Source organism: Engraulis encrasicolus, chromosome 7 (assembly GCF_034702125.1).
Source record: "Engraulis encrasicolus isolate BLACKSEA-1 chromosome 7, IST_EnEncr_1.0, whole genome shotgun sequence".
Lineage (NCBI taxonomy): Eukaryota > Metazoa > Chordata > Actinopteri > Clupeiformes > Engraulidae > Engraulis > Engraulis encrasicolus.
In genome coordinates, this window is record NC_085863.1 from 27135384 (window position 1) to 27155331 (window position 19948).

General features: G+C 41.2%; 1 protein-coding gene and 1 long non-coding RNA gene across 3 annotated transcripts in view; one reads left to right on the plus strand and one right to left on the minus strand.

Moving 5' to 3' along the window:
- Positions 1 to 561: 561 nt before the first annotated feature.
- LOC134452674 (uncharacterized) lies at positions 562 to 4741 on the minus strand. Of its 2 annotated transcripts, none has more exons than XR_010035502.1 (5): positions 4416 to 4741; positions 3239 to 3388; positions 2744 to 2791; positions 2486 to 2647; positions 562 to 2359 (listed from the first exon to the last, which is right to left on the minus strand). It is a non-coding gene; the product is annotated as an uncharacterized LOC134452674 (long non-coding RNA). The 2 variants fall into 2 exon arrangements; XR_010035501.1 differs by having other exon boundaries at positions 3907 to 4741.
- rad50 (RAD50 homolog, double strand break repair protein) overlaps positions 3996 to 19948 on the plus strand; it is a 115890-nt gene continuing 99937 nt past the window's right edge. The window contains exons 1-7 of the mRNA XM_063203177.1: positions 3996 to 4082; positions 5190 to 5353; positions 6796 to 6879; positions 7787 to 7938; positions 9000 to 9185; positions 17280 to 17484; positions 18010 to 18138. Coding sequence (XP_063059247.1) covers positions 5225 to 5353; positions 6796 to 6879; positions 7787 to 7938; positions 9000 to 9185; positions 17280 to 17484; positions 18010 to 18138 — 885 coding nt within the window. The 5' untranslated portion in view covers positions 3996 to 4082; positions 5190 to 5224. The remainder of the gene's footprint in view (positions 4083 to 5189; positions 5354 to 6795; positions 6880 to 7786; positions 7939 to 8999; positions 9186 to 17279; positions 17485 to 18009; positions 18139 to 19948) is intronic.

Genomic DNA, 19948 nt, shown 5'->3' on the forward strand with positions numbered 1-19948 from the left:
ACGACAGAAAATGAATTCAATATCTTGCAAAATCACAATTCTAATATCATTTTCTCATTTGCAATTGTGATGTTGAATGAAAAGCAGTCCCCCAAAAGTTGTTGCGGCTAGGCTGACAGCTGGGAAACGTTATTGTTTTCTCCACGTATAGGGGTGAGGGCACAAGCACAAGTGAAGGACGGGAGTGTGTATATTGGAATGCAAAAAAGGTCAAAAATGGCGGGATGGAGGAGGGCAACATGAAGGCAAACAGCTGCTTAGAACTCGGTCATGAAATTGAATTCTACTGCTACCGTAGATTGTACCGTAGATACTTCCTAATAGGCCTTCCAAAGAGGATATCCTTTCTGAATGTTATCGTTCTTTGCCTTCCTCTCACCCTAAATCAATTGCAATAAATGAACTCCCTTAGTGTAGGAAGTCAATGTGGTTTTTTTTATCCTGGGATCAAAAATACATTTTGCCTTCTACCCTTATGTCACTTATGGCGACTAAGAAAATGTCACAGCCACTGTGGGTTCTGTCAAGTCATTTATTAAATGCACAGAAAATGACTGGGCTTATGATGATCCACCTTTGAGATACGGTGGATGAGTTAGGACAATGCTGCCCCCTGCTGGAATTTCTCCATATCACAATATTTGAAAACCTGCATTGTACAGTGTAGGTGCAAGTCGTTTTGCCTCTGTCCTTGTTGTCGACTCAAGTTTTGTATTTAAATTCTTTTAAGATTTCAAATACAAATGTGTTATCTGAAAAATAACACTTGTTGTCAAACCAACTATACAAGACATAGGCTATGTCTCAAATCACACACTTGTGTCAGTGCACTGACAGTCAGTGCACAGTGCACACAGTGCACTGAGGTCTTTAGTGCATAGGGTCGTGGAAAAACTTGAGCACTACGCACTGTGCCCTCGCTGGAAGTGACGGCTGAGCATGGCATTAGCTCGCCAAAATATCAGTTGGCTACTGTTTACAATGCACAGTGTCTGGTGCTTGTTTTTCCATTTCTTTCACCCAAAAGGACAACAATCACACATACAATACTTTGGTTGGCATGAAAAGGTTGGTGCACCATCAACATTACTTACAGAATTAGGAGACTGTTGACCAAACTCTTCTAGGCCTACTGAACTGAATGCCACATTTCCTCCATGTCATTGTCAACATGGCCGCCGTTTAGTGCATGCAGTGTCCATGGCTGGATCTCAAATGGCGCACTTGTGCACTTCAGGCACTATGTTTCAGTGCGTAACTAATACGGCATACACACTGAAACATGGACACTGAAGTGCACAAGTGCACCATTTGAGATTCAGCCCATCATTCAAGCACTGCATTTTCCCACCATTGTTAGGAGATCATCCTGGCACTTTCAGTGCACTGGCTCAACTGAAATTTTCAACGTGAGCGCCTTAGGCACTGAAAAACAGTGCCGAAGTGCACAAGTGCATGATTTGAGACATAGCCATAGACATGGACATACACATGTCCTCATGTGTCATATACGGCGAATTTCCTTTCCTAGATCACATGTCCAGTTTGAATAATAAACGACTGTCCAATATAAAACTATAGCAAGTGTGCAACAAGGATGGATGACAGAGGGAAGGAGGCAAGAAATGCCTTGCACCTATGTGACAGTCCGTACATGCGACCTGCACCATCCTTTACAGGCTGCTTGCAACATATGCCTGACATCCAGTCAGAAGACCAGTAAGTAAAGAATTCCCATCAGGGCATAGGGGACGGGGGGGAGGGATGTGCCTCCCCAGGTTCTCCGACGCAGGAAGTGGAGCCAGCACCCCCCCATCCTCAGACTCCCCCGTCCCCTTGCCCTACTCTTATAAGGCACAGCATGCATCGAGACAGAATATTCAGCTCTTTGTATATCATAACAAGCTCTTCTTTGGTACTCAATTTACTATAAATAAATAATTACAAATGAAAATACATTCAACACAATATATTGCATACTGTAAAACTGACTTACTCTACATAATTCCGCTTTTTTAAAAAAAGAAAAAAAGAATAACATTGACATTTCATCACAGTTAGAATATAAAAGTGTTGAAAAGCTTCCAAAAAAATACAGTTCAATAAAGCTGTAAATACATATTTACATACAATAAATACAATGCAACATGAATTGTTGGAAACACACTTATCCCATACTTCACGTTGAAATACATCCAGTCATCGGTTCATAATTTTAGATGTGAAGATGAAGTCAAGTTCATGATGTATTTGCCAGCCAATCTTGGAAGAATCCTATGTAATGTTCTATGAATACTGAGTTTGACATGCTGTATGTCTTGATAAACATGATTTTGTCTTTGGTACAGCTATCTTCCACCTTAAAAGGGGAAAGAACAATAATTGTTTAAATCAATATCAGAAAATCCCGTAAATAAAGAGATCCAATAAACAACTGCCAACTTTGGCAGTCTTTTCATCTGGAGTCTTGTTAAAATATACTCACAGTTATTGTGCTTTTTGAGCGCTCCCCTTCCAGCAAACCTTCAACGTTGATTTGCAATTTTCTCACCGTGTCCCAAAGACTGTGTGTATTGGGAGAAGATGTTATTGTAACATGGTCCAATGCCTTTAATAGCTCATACCCAACAACCATTTTGCACTGGATCTGTCAAGAGAGAAGGGGAGACAATGCTTTTGGTCAGATGAAAAATCTCTATTGTTGGGTCTTCATGCAGTTACACTTTTCTAAAACTGCTCTTACCATATTCCAGTGGATTCTTACACCAGGATAGTAGGAGTTCTCTAAAACCTAGAAAGGAAAGGGGACAAATACAGCAATAGCCATCAGCAAAACAGTGTTGTTCCATGCAGTACACACTGAAACTAGAACCATGAGAAGTGCTCATTCCCAACACAGTAAGTACAACAAGTGAATGAAATCACCAATAAAAGTGCATGGAAAGACACAATGTCCAAAATTTTGAAAATACCCGTTGCACATTTGGCATAGGCTATTTTCTGGAAGCACAATACATAGTTTTGAGGATTTGTTCATGGCTGGCCTAGGAGCAAGTTCTCACCGATGATGCATGGGGCCATAATGAAATATTACACTAGATTTTATAGGCCCCAGAATGTCAGTTAAGCAACAGCCTTTGTTGCCCGATGTGAGGTAGGCCTATCAGAGCGCACCACAATAAGTAGCATATGCAACCAGACTAATAGCCATCATAAGAAAATCGTATTGCTTACTCACAAATGTGAGAAGATGTTGCTGTTCTCGCACTTCTCTTAGGAGGAATAGTATTTCTTTTATTGTGTCTTCAGCTTCTGATAAATACACAAGAGCCAGAAGAACCACAATGTGCTTCAGCATGGTGCGCCTCTGGTGTGTTGCAGGGTCTGTCTGTCATTTCAAAAGGGACAATTAAACATGATTTAAACATGACAATTAAACAAATTGTGTGTGTGTGTGTGTGTGTGTGTGTGTGTGTGTGCGTGTGTGTGCTGCATTGACATTTTGCTATATGCCCCCTTTCAAATGTATGTAGGATGATATATAGACTGACATTAATTTAAAAACACAAAATTGCATACCATGCAATTACATTTCTTTTGTAGTTTTGTCTGTCTTAAATGATGTTTTGCAAGTTATCTCGAGTAATGCTATTGATGGAGACGGCTCTATCTAACACATCTGACAACTTATTAACTGTTCTATAATAATGGATGTGAACACTTGCGATGTTCCATCTGCTTTGCTGTGTTTTTCTCTTCAATTAGGCCTATGCCAATTACCTTATTCATCTAATTGCAATCTGCGTTATTTACAAAGTCGTTTAGGATACTGTATAAGTTTCTGTGTAGTGAGAACAAATCAATAACACGGCATGACCACGTCAGAAAAAAACTGCGTAAAGTTACCTTACGATGACCAAACTTCACCCTGTAGCGGTCTTCTTCAACATTTGACTTTGGGTCACAATCACGCCCCCTTGATTTGTACGCTTGCGCAATGTTTCCCGTCAGTGACTTCACTCAGTACGCGCCAAGTAGTAACCTGTTCCTGAACTATTTGCATTGCCTTCAGTCCGAAGCGGGTAGGCTATCCACATAAAGCAGAACTCCCAGTCAGCGTGTCTATTTTACAATGCATGTGTCTTTTCGGAAGATGTAATTCAGCATAGTGCTGCAAATACCAGCAATGCCTGTAGTATGCCTGTGCTAAAATGCTAACATCGCTCGGCTAGCGGGGTACCACTCATGTCAACTCAGTGTGTGGGCGACCACCAAATCATTTTAAACGCTTCTGTCGTTACTACAATGTTCACATTCAAAGTCGATTTATCCCCGGAGGTTTATAACTTGTGTTGTCAGAGTATTGCTACTTTTCCCTCCCCAACCGCTAACTTGGCTTGCTAATCATCTCTTACCTGAGTTTCCCTTCTGTCACCCTAGCAGTTCACCGTTCAGTAGTGCCCAGAAAAAGACAGACACCTTCGTCAGTCAACCTGCTGTTCCTCTCAGTGTCTCGCCTCTCGACATCGTGGTAGTTTAAGTTGACCCACTTGTTTAAAGCTCTTTTGACGTTTAAATAAGTTGTGGAGCAATCACTGGCCTCACCGAAGTTTGCACCAATGTGTGCGCCTACGTTACGCACCACAAGTGCACCGTGGGTACAGTGTTGCAGTTGTCCACTTGTAAACGACGTGGCCTATGCACAACTTTGGGAGTCTGAGTGGGACGTCCGATTTGTTTTGGTAAATTCCACTGTTAAATGTATGTCGTTACCGCATCATATATTGCATTACTGACTGCCCCTTTATAATTACAACCATAAACCTTTTATGCCCTGAATTAGTTCAGTAAATCCAGTTGCAGCTAACCTGTGATGCTGGCACCAATCGGACTGCCACAGTGAAAGTAGGCCTAATGACTGTTCTATCAACATAACTAAAGGGCTCTGATAGCAGCTTTTTCTTAATATCAGAAGAGTGTAAGAAATGTGCTCATCATTTTAAGCTTTCACTGTTTTGGCACAGGAGTTGTGAGCTCTCATGAATATGTCTCAGCTAAAAAGATCATCAACAACAATGGTAGATCAAACACCTTACCCGATGTAAGGTTGATGTGAAAGGATGTAGTAAACGGCTATAAAACTCTTTTGTCCATGCTAAGTCGCCACTGTTGTTGTTTTCCCTCAACAGTGTCAGCCTGACAGGGCTGCAGAAGCACTCCAAAAATGTCCAAGATTGAGAAGATGAGCATATTGGGAGTCAGGAGTTTTGGGGTGCAGGACAAAGACAAGCAGGTCATCACATTCTTCACCCCCATGACTGTACTGGTCGGACCGAACGGAGCGGGCAAGACGGTATGCCTACTCTGAGTCAATAATGTTATTGTTGGGAATATCACACACACACACACACACACACACACACACACACACACACACACACACACACACACACACACACACACACACACACACACACACACACACACGTTACATAACTTCCATAACTTTCACTGACTTGTCCAAATGGAAAATGAAGCCAATCATCACGATTCATCACAAAATGTACTGTGAGATGCACTCTGGAAGTTTCTTGATTATACAGACCAATATAAGGGCCATTGATGGATGGCTGTTGATGTGTTTGTATTTTGTAATTGAGTGGTATTACGCATACGCAAATGTTATGACATCATTGGGGAAAAATGTCAATCACCACATCACGATGCGTGCGCAAAAGACTCTGCTTTCTCTGCAACTGAATTATACAGACCAGTATAATGGCCAGTTAAGGATGGCTGTTGATGGATCTGAAGTGTTTAGAATTGAGTAGTAGGCTGATGACTGTGTGGCATCTTTTGTATTTCCGTGGCGTGGTGACTTGATTTGCTTACCAGTGCTGAACATGGACGTCACGTCAGCAAACACTAACATGGTTTTGGCCAGTGTGAGTGACCCAATTCTTGATGTTAGGTCATTAATCTATTGTCAAGATTCCCTCCTTCATTCGTTTCCTTGTTTTTTTCTTTTGTATTTCCATGGCTTGGTGAGGTCACCTTCCTACTTACCAGCCGTGGTTGGTCTTCTAGTAACATGCCTAAGTAGTAAACCCATTTTTGTCTGATGACTCTTATATGTTGTTTGACCTTAGGTGCCTGGAAACCCATATATGCTGCATTCAGGCTTTTGTGAGTTTAGCTTTTTTAATAAAAATGTGGGTATGTTACAGCTGAATGAACACATTCTAATGCAAAATTAGGGTTTAAATGCAACTCATTTCATGTTTTTATGTCCATCAGAGGCTAAGATATTTAGGTTTTTATAGGCTGAGGGCAACTTTCCCAACAAGGGCTTAAGCATTCAGCAGGTGTTTTTTGCAGGTGCCTTAGGCATCACTGAGTTTAACCAAATTAAGTTGACCTTGAAGTAGTGGTAAATCATCTAATAGAACAGCTTGGAGTCCTCATTTTCTTAACTAAACGGCACATGACATATATTAACAGGTTTACCATTTCCTGCAGGTTAACTTCAGTCAGTGTGATCACTTAACTTTCCTTAAATTTAATCACCATTTTGTCTAGGCCCTGCCGTGGCCTAACGGTACGGCGCTGGGTTGCTACGCTGGCGACCTAGGTTCAATTCCGGCCCGGCTCATTTGACGATCCATCCCCGTCTCTCTCCCCACACTCCTTTCCTGTCATAATCTCCACTTTCCTTTCCTATCAATAAAGGCACAATAAATAAGTTACCATTTTGTCTAATGTCGTCTTTCACTTTCACTTTCATTGCTCTCTCAGACCATCATCGAGTGCCTGAAGTACATCACCTCGGGTGATTTCCCTCCAGGAGCCAAGGGCGCAAACTTTGTGCACGATCCTAAGGTAAGATCATGAAGAGCCAATGCAACCTTGTTTACACGTACTGTATGGGTCAGTGACAAATAAGGGTTTTCACAATGAGAAATTATACATTCATTACATCATTCTAAACACTTCCATCAGAATTGCTAAAATGTGTATTGTGTATTTTCTGTGTGTTTCATGTGATGCCATAGCTTTTTAACCATTTTTTTGTAGCCGGACTCTCCCCATACCCTTATGTATGGTGGCTTATGTCAGGTTTGTGAGCTCACACAAGGGTCTGGAGGACCTTTGGATTTGCCTTGCTCCCAAATCAAAATGCAGTAGATTCTACGTTGCCACTATTCTTTGCCATTTGATTTTTTTTTTCTTCCTGCATTTTTTTTCTTTTACATTCCAATTTTTTTTCCCGTACCCCTTGCAATGACGTCGCGTACCCTAGTTTGGGAAACACTGCTGTAGAACCAATCAGGATCACATAATTTTCTAACCACAATGCATCAAACTGGCAAAGTGCGCATGCACGCTACCTAGCAAAAGCAGCACTGCTTCATCACGAACGTGCCCACTGACAAACACTAACAGAGGAAAACCTTAGAGGCCCTGTCCCATTACTCCCACGTCCACTCATTCTCTCCCCTATCACTTGCTTTTACATGTATACGATAAAAGCGCAGTGCGTCCCAATACTTTCAAGAGTGAGGGAAAGTGCTGAAAGTCCCACAACGAACAGAGTGGAGGATGAAAACAAAGGGAAGTGTGAGTGAGGTAAATGGGACACAGCCATAAGTCTCAACTCTCTCTCTCTCTATCTCTCTCTCTCTCTCTCTTTTTCTCTCTCTCTCTCTCTCTCTCTCTCTCTCTCTCTCTCTCTCTCTCTCTCTCTCTCTCTCGTATCCCCCTCTCGTATCCCCTAACCCCCCTGTAGGAGGTACAGGAGACGGATGTGCGTGCCCAGATCAGGCTACAGTTCCGGGATGTGAACGGGGAGTTTGTGGCCGTGCAACGCTCCATGATGTGCTCCCAGAGGAGGAAGAAGATGGAGTTCAAGACGCTAGAGGGTGTCATCACCAGGATGAAGTAAGACGTCGTAGAGGTTTTCTTTTCTTTTCGGTTAATGTATGAGGAGAACTACTGTTTGTGCTTTAAAAAAAGTCCTAAAACGTCTTCCACAGAAATAAAGTAGAAAATGTCTTCCTCAGAAAGAAGGCAAAGGTTATATTATATAATAGTTATATAATAATTATAATAATAATAATGGTAATGATAAAGAATATATTATATATAAGATATTTAGTTGTTTTTTTTTAAAGTTTTTTTAATGGGCTTTTTCGCCTTTATTTTAGATAGGACAGTGAAGAGCAACAGGAAGTGAATGTGGAGAGAGAGACGGGGTAGGGATGGCAAATGACCCAGGTCGGATTCGAACCCTGGGTGCAACCCATGGGCATGCAAGCCCAAATGTGGGGGGCTTAGCGTGCTGCGCCACAAAGCTCCAGATATTTAAGTTTTTATCGGCTGGCTGTACCTTTTCCCGAAATGGCTTAGGCGTTTAGCAGGCGTTTCTTTGCAGGTGTTTCAGACAAATGGGTTAAACCGCTTCTCTCTCACTGACGTGTGTGGCTCTGGCGTCAGGTGGTATAACCACAGCTAATGCCCATAATTTAATTAGTGATTGGTGATTATGGTATGATAATGAATATGCTTTTTAGGTGATCCACTAATTTAATAATAATCTGATTTGAATCCATACAATAGTGCCATTAGCTGTGGTTGCACCACCTTGACATTGACCCATTGACCCTTAACTGGAGAGAAGACACCGGAGCAGCACAGATTCTTTTTTTCTTTAAAAAAACAATTATATTTTTAGAGGCTTTTATGCCTTTATTTGATAGGACAGTCTGAGATGGTGTCAGGAAGCTAGTGGGACAGAGAGATGGGGTGGGATCGGGAAATGAGCCCGGCCGTTCTCGAACTGGGGTCCCCGTGGGCATGCAAGCCCAATTGTGGGGGGCTTAGCCCGCTGATGCGATTCTTTTCTTCTTGTAATTAAGTGCACAACATAGGGACTAACGTTTCGATGGATGTACCAGCTTCATCAGACTTATCCCTTATCTCACACCCTCTCTTCCTCCCAGACACGGCGAGAAGGTCAGCATCAGCTCCAAGTGTGCGGAGATGGACCGCGAGATGGTGTCAGCTCTCGGAGTCTCTAAAGCCGTCCTCAATAACGTCATCTTCTGCCACCAGGAGGAGTCCAACTGGCCCCTCAGCGAAGGCAAAGCACTCAAACAGAAATTCGATGACATATTCGCCGCAACAAAGTATGTATGCCTGCTGTCTTGTTGATTTTAATTTATTTTATTTTTACTTTATGGCTTTTCCTTGTCTATCCCGATTATTAATTAAGTAACCTGAAGCTGTTCCATACAGATACCAATTGCTAAAGCAAAATTGGCATTGGCAATTGGCACCAAAAGATGAAACGAATTTCCTGTTCATGATCTCTAAGAATTAAGTCAATAAAAAAGTATGCTCTACTCCAGGAATAACGCCTCTCAGCTAAATGAAGGTCAAAGCCTTCACCAGAAGTTTGGAGATATTAAAGTGTTTATGAAACGAAAACAAAGTAAAGGAATTTGACCATTTCCGGGACAGATTCTGAAAGTTCTAAGCCTTGTGAATAAAATGGGATATTGTCTGGGTGATATTTTGTCCTAAAAGTCATGTTAAAACGTTCCCAAAAAGTGTTATGTTCGGGTTTTTTTGGTGACATGCAAATTTTATGCAAATGAAATGCCTGACATAAAAGGGGGGAGTTCACCTCATTCCACCTTGTTCAGATCAATGGCGGCTAGTACCAAACCAAAGCGCAGTGTCAAGCAGTGTGTTGCTGGAGGGCCGAACGGTGCCAGCTGCAAAAATGGCTACTTGACAGAAGGAATATCTTTGCACAAGTTCCCTTCTGTGAAGAATGATGGAACTGTGGCCAACTGTGGAGAAGGCTAAAACAAGGGCTCTGTGGATCCAATTCGTACGCAGGCACCGGTGTGGCAGCTTTTGTGATATGCACCGGATTCTCATCCGCCCTGTAGGCTATCTGCTTGTAGGATAGACTGAGTAAAGTTAAGTATAGGGTACAGTTGGGCTAAATCAAATATGCCTGTGTAACAACAAGACTCTGATCTAATTCCAAAGTGTAGGCATAACATAAATGACATCCCCAAAACATTTGCTGACCATATCGAAGATTGTGTAATCTCTGTTTATGTTGACATTCGCTTCCTGCCATACATTTGTCCCACATCGCTTGCCATAGCCTCGTACAAGCAGATGTACATGTGGATGAGAATTCCGGTGCATATCACAAAAGCTGCCACACCGGCGTGGTTTTGAAGCAAGCTCATGGTCACTGTTGTTCTCGGCACATTTCCACCCCTCGTGCTTCACCACAAATGTGGAGATCACGGGCATGGTTGGACTGAAGAGAATGCTATTGTCTCAAGCAGTTCCAACAATTGACATCGCCGGCGTGCAGACTGAAACTGCCCCTGTAACTGCTCGTGCACTGCTTTGCTTTAGGCTACGTTTTACCTTGTCCATCTGCTTTGTATGTTGTTTTCAGGAAAGGGTAATGCACATTACATGCCAAACCGGTGCAAATGCTCTCGGGATATGCACTTTTTGTTGATTGCCATTCAACTGGTCAATAAATTGGTTTTGGGATATCTGCGCTTCAGCCTCCATGGTGCTCTCGGTCGAGGACAGCCAACTCACAGACTGGGCTACTGCTTAGCGAATAAACGGAGATGCATATAGAGTAGGCCTACTTTTTTTCTCTCTTCTTCTTTTTTAGGATTTCGGGGCTGCTCCAACAGCCTATTACCTCAGTTTTTTCTCTAGTTGATAATATTTTTGCATGTACATGCATTTCAATCACACTATATCGCGCAATTGAATCAAAATGCCCCCCATTTGTCAACAAATACACACGCCATGTCATCTTTGGGTCATGGCAAAGCGCCCTTAGCAACCGTAACCATAAAGAAAACAAACTGTCAGGCTAGGTCAACAATCGTCAGACATGTCACTTTCTGCAGATGTATCAGTGCCTCTGAAATAGATTTGTGCTGCTGTTTTTTTTTCTCATGAGGTTGGATGTGTGGTTTTTTCGACACGCTGATGTTTGTATCAGAATTTTGGTTCCTTTATAAGATGTGGGTCCATCAAATGTGTGTTGTTTTCTCAGATCGCCATACTAGCAAACCAGGGACTCTCCTCTTTGATGTCACAGCCCAGCTCATTAGTCACACCAAATTTCACAGAATTCACACTTTGAATTGCCATTTTCACAAGTTCCTCCAGGATGATTGGGTTCAAAGTCTCATCGATGCTATCAGAAAAAACAAGGCTTTAATGGGAATGACCGTTTGTTTTCGTTTCATAAACCCTTTAATGTACAGCCACAAAGTCTGTCTGTGGTTTTATATGACAGTGCTTCTCATGAAACCACCTGCAACTGTTCCATGACACCAATTTCGTGATTTGAGTCATTTGAAATGAGCTTCTTTGGAAGCTGCGATAAGACGATTTCATCTGTGTGTTGTGTATGCGTGCAACATTTTATGATGCAGTTCCTTCCCAGTCATGTTGCATGACATCTGATCATCCGGTCCCGATAATGTTCAGCTAAAGGTGCGCGGTCAGCGTTTGCACGGCTCCTGCCAATCTCAGTGTGTGGAGCACCTCGGTAGCTGGTCTGGTGTTTGCGGAAAAGACGTGAGGCCCGGAAATATCACTTGAGGGCCCTTTTTGTAAGGGAGCCGTGTTTTGATGTCACTTTCGTCAGTTTGCGACATTTCTATGAGCAGGGAGGTTGCAACCTAGCCGCACAATTACTTAATTTTCAAAAGGCTGAACACTGTTGTTTCACAATATATAAACTTAATTACAGGCTCGAGGTGAGACACAACACAGTACACAAATCAATAAAACAATACATCACACATTCATGTATACACATTTTATATTAAAAAACAAAAAGCTAATGAAGGCACTCATACCAGTGCTTCCAGTCTGTCTGTCTGTCTGTTCTTTCTTTCTTTCTTTCTTTCTTTCTTTCTTTCTTTCTTTCTTTCTTCCTTTCTTCCTTTCTTATTTTCTTTCTTTGTGTGTGAACGTTTCACTTACCACACCATGCATCAAGCAATGCAAGTCGGTAGATGACAGATAGGCAGCAAAAAACTATTTTTTCACAAAACATTGTTTATGAGGGGGAAAAGTATATGTCTACGTAATGCAGCAGGGTCATTCCATGTCAATTCACATGATTCCCTAGAATCTCCCCACATGACCCTCTCCGATTTACCCGATATCTCACATACAGGTACCTTTTGATGTCAATGGAAAGAATACCAAGTATTAGCACCCTAAGTCCAACGGTTGCGGAGATGAAGCCCTCCAAAGTTGGGGTGCCATGCCCACTTTTCAAGCCTGTGAATTGCATACAAAATTTACAAGCAGATTTTGACACCTCTGGTTTTAGTTTCAAGGAAGATACAGGCCTACAAATCACCATGGCCCCTCAATATGACCCCGTCTACCAGATGATGTACTTACAAATGGCATGCCTTGATTATTTTTGGCTATATTAAGCCTTAAAAACTGAATTTGTGAAAAGCGTGATGAAGAGTCTTGCCATTTTGGGGTTCCAGAACTTGGACACTATGTATGCTTTGGGAGTTATAATTGATTTTCCATCATATTTGGGAACTGTACAGTGTATTCCAAAATATTTAGGGCGCTCAGATTTTAAAAAATACAATAGGAGGGACTCAAAAACAGCTTTGAGACAAAATGACCTTACGGTACCCTCTACTTCAGGCCTCAAATTAACCATGTGGGCACTTGATGACTGGAACGCCCTTTTAACCCCATGTACAGTAGCAGTGTATCAATCATTCAATCTTGGAAAAACGTTGTTTTTCAAAGTTCTTCATATTAATCTTGGCCTTCAAAGTATATGTTTTTCTCTATATCTTATCACAGTGTCTGTTTTGTCTGCTGCCATCTGCTGGTCTAAAAAAGTAACAACAGCGTAATGTTATAAAACAAAAGGGGCTGGGAAATCTTGCCCATAATTTACCAATAAAGCACTGTAATTATACAGTATATTGCTATATATTAATTACGATTTAAACAAGCATGATGAATATTTCTAGTTCAAATAATTTCCTAAGTGTGACTGCTTAATGCTCAATCATGATGCCAGTCCCAAGACGGCCTCACCCTGTACTACATTTCTACCAGACATGGGGGTGGAGGTATCCTGGTAGAAATGTAATCATGATTGAGCATTCTGCATAATGCTCGTTAAAATCATAATTAATATATAGCAATATACTGTAGAATTAAAGTGCTTTATTGGTAGCCTAGCGAGCTTAACCCCTATACTAGGGGCGTCTAGATTTCTAGGTTACTGTATTGCTAAATTATGGGCAAGATTTTCAGTCCCTTTTGTTTTCTTACATGGCACTGTTGTTGCGTTCATTGACCAGCAGATGGCAGCAGACAAAACAGACACTGTGATAAGACATAGACAAAAACATATACTTTGAAGGCCAAGATTAACATGAAGAACTTTGAAAAACAAAGTTTTTCCAAGATTGAATGTTTGATACAGTGCTACTGTACATGGGGTTAAAAGGGCGTTCCAGTCATCAAGTGCCCACATGGTTAATTTGAGGCCTGAAGTAGAGGGTACCATAAGGTCATTTTGTCCAAAAGCTGTTTTTGAGTCCCTCCTATTCCATCATTAAAAGTCTGAGTGCCCTAATTTTTTTGGAATACACTGTACAGTTCCCAAATATGATGGAAAATCAATTATAATTCCCAAAGCATACATAGTTTCCAAGATCTGGAACCCCAAAATGGCAAGACATTTCATCACGGTTTTCACAAATTCAATTTTTAAGGCTTAATATAGCCAAAAATAATCAAGGCATGCTATTTCTAAGTACATCATCTGGTAGACAGGGTCATATTGAGGGGACATGTATGTTTTAGGCCTGTATCTCCCTTCAAACTAAAACCAGGGGTGTCAAAATCTGCTTGTAAATTTTGTATGCAATTCACAGGCTTGAAAAGTGGGCATGGCACCCCAACTTTGGAGGGCTTCATCTCCGCAACCGTTGGACGTAGGGTGCTAATACTTGGTATTCTTTCAATTGACATCAAAAGGTACCTGTATGTGAGATATCGGGTAAATCGGAGAGGGTCATGTGGGGAAGGCGTGTGAATTGACATGGAATGACCCAGCAATTAATCTTTCAAAAAATCCAAGTGGTCACAATGTTGGTCTATTAATTGATTATTTATTTACGTTGATAAAGCAATTTGCTGAAAATATGTCCTTTGTTGTGACATTAAGAAATAAATATATTAAGTAATGTAGAAATGGCTTGATGGAGTTTTATGAACATTGTTACTCTCTTCATATTTATTGCATTTTTTTAAAGTCTTAATTTAATGAGAAATAACTTTTCTCCCCATTAGAGATGAGCTTATTAGAAACCTTCGAGGAAATACAGGGATATCTTTCTTTTTAAATGTTCAACATTTCAGAGATGATCATTTGTTCTTCCCTAATGCAATATTCAGTGTTTATCAAAAATATTGTTAAGCTCAAACAAATATTTGAGCGTTTAAAAAATGTCAAACCGTAGGCATTCATGTCACACTAAAGGATAGAAATACAAAACTGAGCCAGAAACAAATGTATCAACATGATTATTTTGTCTTTTGATCATAATGTAATGCTGTAGTCAATATGGACCTACACTTTATGTCTTTAAGTCATAGATTATCAGCGTAACACTTAATGACAGCCATGTGGTCATTAAATTTAACCTGCAGAGCTCATAAGACTCATACTGAAGTGTGACCTTGGCATGACCATCACACCTCACCCTCTTTGTAGGTATGCTATGAATGTCACACCATTGGACCTGTAGTAGTGGCCAGTGCCTGTTTGGTATCTCAAGCTGGACAGCACATTTATGCTATATTGAGCTCTCCACAGCATACTTAATTCATCTATACTTCTCCATACGCTCTCCCTCATCTTTCCTTCACTGTTACCATTCTATTTTATGGTTTCAAAGCACCATTAATTACATTTTATATCCTTTGATACTGTCTAAAATCAACAGCAAATATTCATCAACAATGCGTCAAAGTATAAATTCCAATGGCCAAGAAAGGAAAAAGTAATTTGAATACACAATATGTATCTAGTCAAACAACAAAATGAACAAAAAAATACAACCAATTCTTTTAAAAGCTATTTCTCATATCTAGTCCTTTGGTGTGACCTGTTTGTCACACCATAGGACTTTTACCATCACTGGCTATGTTTAAGTAACACCTTAAGACACATCTCTTCCTGGAGGCTTATGACTGTTAGTTCCACAAGCACTTTTACTTACATGCATTCACACACACGCTCACAGACTGACGCGCACACACACTCACACTTTCCAACACAACACTCTGAAGCGTCCTTGGGTGTTTTGAAAGGCGCTATATAAAACGAAAGTATTATTATTATTATTATTACACCATAGGACTTTTGAGCTTTTGAGTTAAATTAAAGCCGTGTCGTTGCCAACTGAAATACAATTTTCACCTTTAGTAAGATGCATTTGCATACATCTACATAAGAAAAAAAATTGAAAAATATACAGTATTGTCAAAATGTATTTTATGGCTGTCACACCAAAGGACTACAAAACTAATACATCTTGTGTTAGCAAAACATAATTGATTGATTGAAGAACTCTGAGAGAAAAACCTAAAATCCACCCTTGCCATTGGCTTCGTAAGGGTCTAAAGTCACAATTTATGTACCGCTGGAGCTTCAACAATAGATAATTATCCACAGAATTAACCAAAAATATGATGTCACACCACAGGACATTGTTTTCTGTGACAAAGTTTCATAAGTCCATACGGTCTCAGAAAAACAGGAAATAAATTAATCATTGCCACTTGCTAAAATAGACACCTCGAAAAACATGCCAGGGTTGTTTAGACTAATGACTGAGCTTTGATTATTTATTTAAAAATGTTTTAATATGGACAACCAGGCTTGTGACAGTCACACCATAGGACAAATGTGACATTTGACTCAAAATTAAGTATACTTAATTAAGCTCTGGATTTATTACACATTACTTTTTCACAAGAACAACACTAGTTTAATCATTTAAAACATTGACAATTTTGAAAGCATGAATTTGCTTAATTTTAAGAGCCTGTTACAGCAAAATGTATACGTCACGTCATCGACCCAAGTACAAAAAGGAATAAAGAAACAATGATGAAATGAAATTGCACAATATCACAATAGATGAATTACAATACATGAAGAATTGGGTCACTCACACTGGCCAAAACCATATTAGTGTTTGCTGACGTCCACGTTCAGCGCTGGTAAGCAAATCAACTCATCACACCCCGGAAATACAAAAGATGCCACACAGTAATCAGCCTACTACTCAAGTCCAAAGACTTGAGATCCATCAACATCCATCACTGGCCATTATACTGGTTTGTATAATTACATTTTCAGAGAAAGCAGAGTCTTCTGCGCACACATGTGATGAATGACCCAATGATGTCATAAACATTTGCCATACAGTAATACCACTCAATTACAAAATACAGACATATCAACAGCCATCCATCACTGGCCCTTATATTGGCCTTTATGATTAAGAGAGTTCCATGTATGTGTGATTGTTTGTTTGTGTTGCATATGTGTGTGTGATTTTTCTGTGATTTGGAAGTGTGTGTTTGTGTATGTGTGTGCATGCCATGCATGTGCGTTGCATATGTCTGTGACGACAGTCAGATCCCCTGCAGGTACATCAAGGTCCAGTGATGGACAAAACGTATGCATTAGTTGCAATCTAGTCCCACATATTCCAAATAACCTTGTTTTACTTGTCTAATTCAACCAGATGATCATTCAACCAGCCAATCACCTGGCTGAATTGTATGTGGATTTGGATTGTAACTAATGGATCCATCACTGGTCCTACTGGAGACCTTGAGGATGTTGCTACAGAAGCAGGCGTCAGCGATGTAAAAGTGCGTGTGTGCGTTGCATACGTGTCTGTGATCACTCTTTGGTCCCCTAAAGATACATCAAGGTCCAGTGATGGACAAAATAGATTCATTAGTTACAATCTAGTCCCACATATTCTAAGTAACCTTGTTTAACCTGTCCAATTGTATGTGGCTCTGGACTGGATTGTAACTTATGAATTAATTTTGCATTAGAAGCAGTTGTCTGTGATTTGGAAGTGCTTGCTTTGCATTAAATGTGTCTGTGACCAAACGCTGGTCTGCTGCAGGTACATCAAGGTGCTGGAGACTCTGAGGAAGTTACGTCTGGACCAGGCGGCGGTGGTTCGGGGGTGCCAGACGGAGCTGACGTACCTGAAGCAGAACAAGGAGAAGGCCCAGGAGATAAAGGACCTGCTCGCCAGCAAGGAGGAGCAGTTAGCCGTCTCCAAAGACAGTGTGGAGCGCATCGCCAACCAGGTCACTCCTCTGGAGGTGAGAGAGAGAGAGAGAGAGAGAGAGAGAGAGAGAGAGAGAGAGAGAGAGAGAGAGAGAGAGAGAGAGAGAGAGAGAGAGAGAGAGAGAGAGAGAGAGAGATGTGTGTAATGCTGAAGACAATGTGGAGTGTATCGCCAACCAGATCACCTTTGGAAGAGAGGCAGAGTGTGTGTGTGTGTGTAATGCTAAGCTAAATAAGTATATTTTATAGAAAATGTGGAGTGCATTGCCAACCAGATCCGCCTGGTGAAGAGAAAGAGTTTAGTGTGCGAGTGTGTGTGTTTGTCCAGCCAGATCACTAAAGTGTTTGTGTGTTTGTTCTGTTGTGTATCTGCTTGTGTGTCTATGAGTGTGTGTAAAAATGAGCGACCTCCCCAAATGTTTATATGTATATTATATATAATATGAATATTTGTATAAAGATTTGTTTAAAAAAAAACAAACAAAAAAACAGCACAAGCACAAAAAAGCTCACGAAATGATCCTCCTTCATTTTTCCCACCTATTGTATGTAACTATCAGAACCAGCTGCATGAGATCGATGAGAAGCTGGGAAAGGTGATGTCACTGGATAACAACATCCGGGCTCTGGACAGCAGGAAGAGGCAGATGGAGGAGGACAACAAGGAGCTGGAGGAGAAGATGGAGCAGGTGAGACCCATGGGTGTGCTATATGATACGATAAGATACTGTACATGCAATTACACTTTGACAGTTTTCACTGAAATTCATTTTGCATCCCTGAACAAGACTTGTTTAACCCATTGATGCCTGATGTTGCGTTGCGCAACATAGGCCCTGGCGCCTGGAGCGTCATCACGCAACATTCAGGCTCATGAGATTTGAGACAACTTTATTAAAAATCTCTGTTTGTTTGAGATGAATGAACACATTCTAATGAAAGATGAGGGTCTTAGCGTTTAAATGCAACTTAGACCATATTTTTAAATATGCTTCAGAAGCTGATATATGTAGGTTTTTATAGGCTGAGGGCAGCTTTTCTTAAAAAGGGCTCAGGCATTCAGCACCCTTTTTTGCTGGTGCCTTAGGCGTCAATGGGTTAACCCATTGTGTCCTGGAGCGACATATACGCTGCATTCCGGTTCTTGAGATTTGAGCTGTTTTATTAAAACTGGGTATGAAACACTAGATGAACACATTCTAGTGCAAAATGAAGACTCAGGCTAAAATATTTAGAATTTAATAGGGAGAGGGCATATCTTCCCAAAAAGGGCTTAGGCTAAAATGTGTTAAAGGAAGTCCACCATGTTTCACTCCTAGTCCCCCCCCCCCTTCACCTCTCCCTTCGTGCGTCGAAGGCTAAGTACTCCGAATGTGTTACTATGCCTGTCATTATAGTGCCATTTCTTTATCTAGGTGGTAGGAAATCTCCATGTTTCATTTTGTGCAACAACCTTTGGGTCGCTTTACTAGTCGTGCAGGGATGTTTAAATAGGGAACACGTGGAACAATTTGGTCACTTCTAACTTAAGGCACCTCATGCTGCTTGTCTGCAAAGCTGAGCCAAGCTAATGCTAACGAGTTTGGGCTGTGCGCGTTGCTGACTGGGGCCGCGTCCGAAGACGAGACAGGTCGGGAGGAGCTCATGTCAGGTCAGAGAAGAACACAATTTACTATTGAAACACGGTGGACTGTACATATAACATCACAGGACTATTGTACATTAGTGCCATGCATGTGGAACATAAAGAACCATCAGATAAACAAAACATGGAGCCTGACTCCACAGTAACCCACAGTCACAGATAACAGGTATAGGCAAGATGGGGGACACAGGCCTAGGTACAGACATACCGGTACATACATCATATACAGTACATACAGACATGAATAACATGAGGACAATTTTTCCATGGGGTGATTGTTCTATACAGTTCTAAGATTGCAGATTCAACAAAATAATTGATTGATGTATGAAAGAATGTTTAAGTCTGTTGTGGTTGAGGAAGAGAACCCTGAAACACCTATTTGAGGGTAATAATTGATATTCTTGGTGTAGGATGTGCTTGATGTCATGGAGATGTATGTGGCCAGTCTGAGCATACTCTTAGGGGTCTTACACACCAGGGTGGTAAAGCGTCGCGGAACGGCCGCGTTTTTTACCGGCGTCGGTGAAAATACATTGAAACATATCTGTCCTTACACACCAACCGGCGGTAGTCGAGCGTCAGCGGCGTGGGAGCCGGCTCCGCGCCGCGCTGCATTTGGAAAATAGAACTCGAGCGTATTTTTCACGCCGGCGACCGGCGGTGTCTCAATCAAATGAATGGAAAAGTAGCATGCTAGCTTTGGCAGTGGGGAGGGTTTTGAACAGGACTGGCCGCATACGCCGACGCTGTCAGTGTGAAAGGTAGAGAAAAACACGCCGGCCGAAACTAAGCAGAAAGACCTCGTTCGTCCTGCGACCGTTCCGTTCCGCCTTGGTATGTTTTGGCCCTTA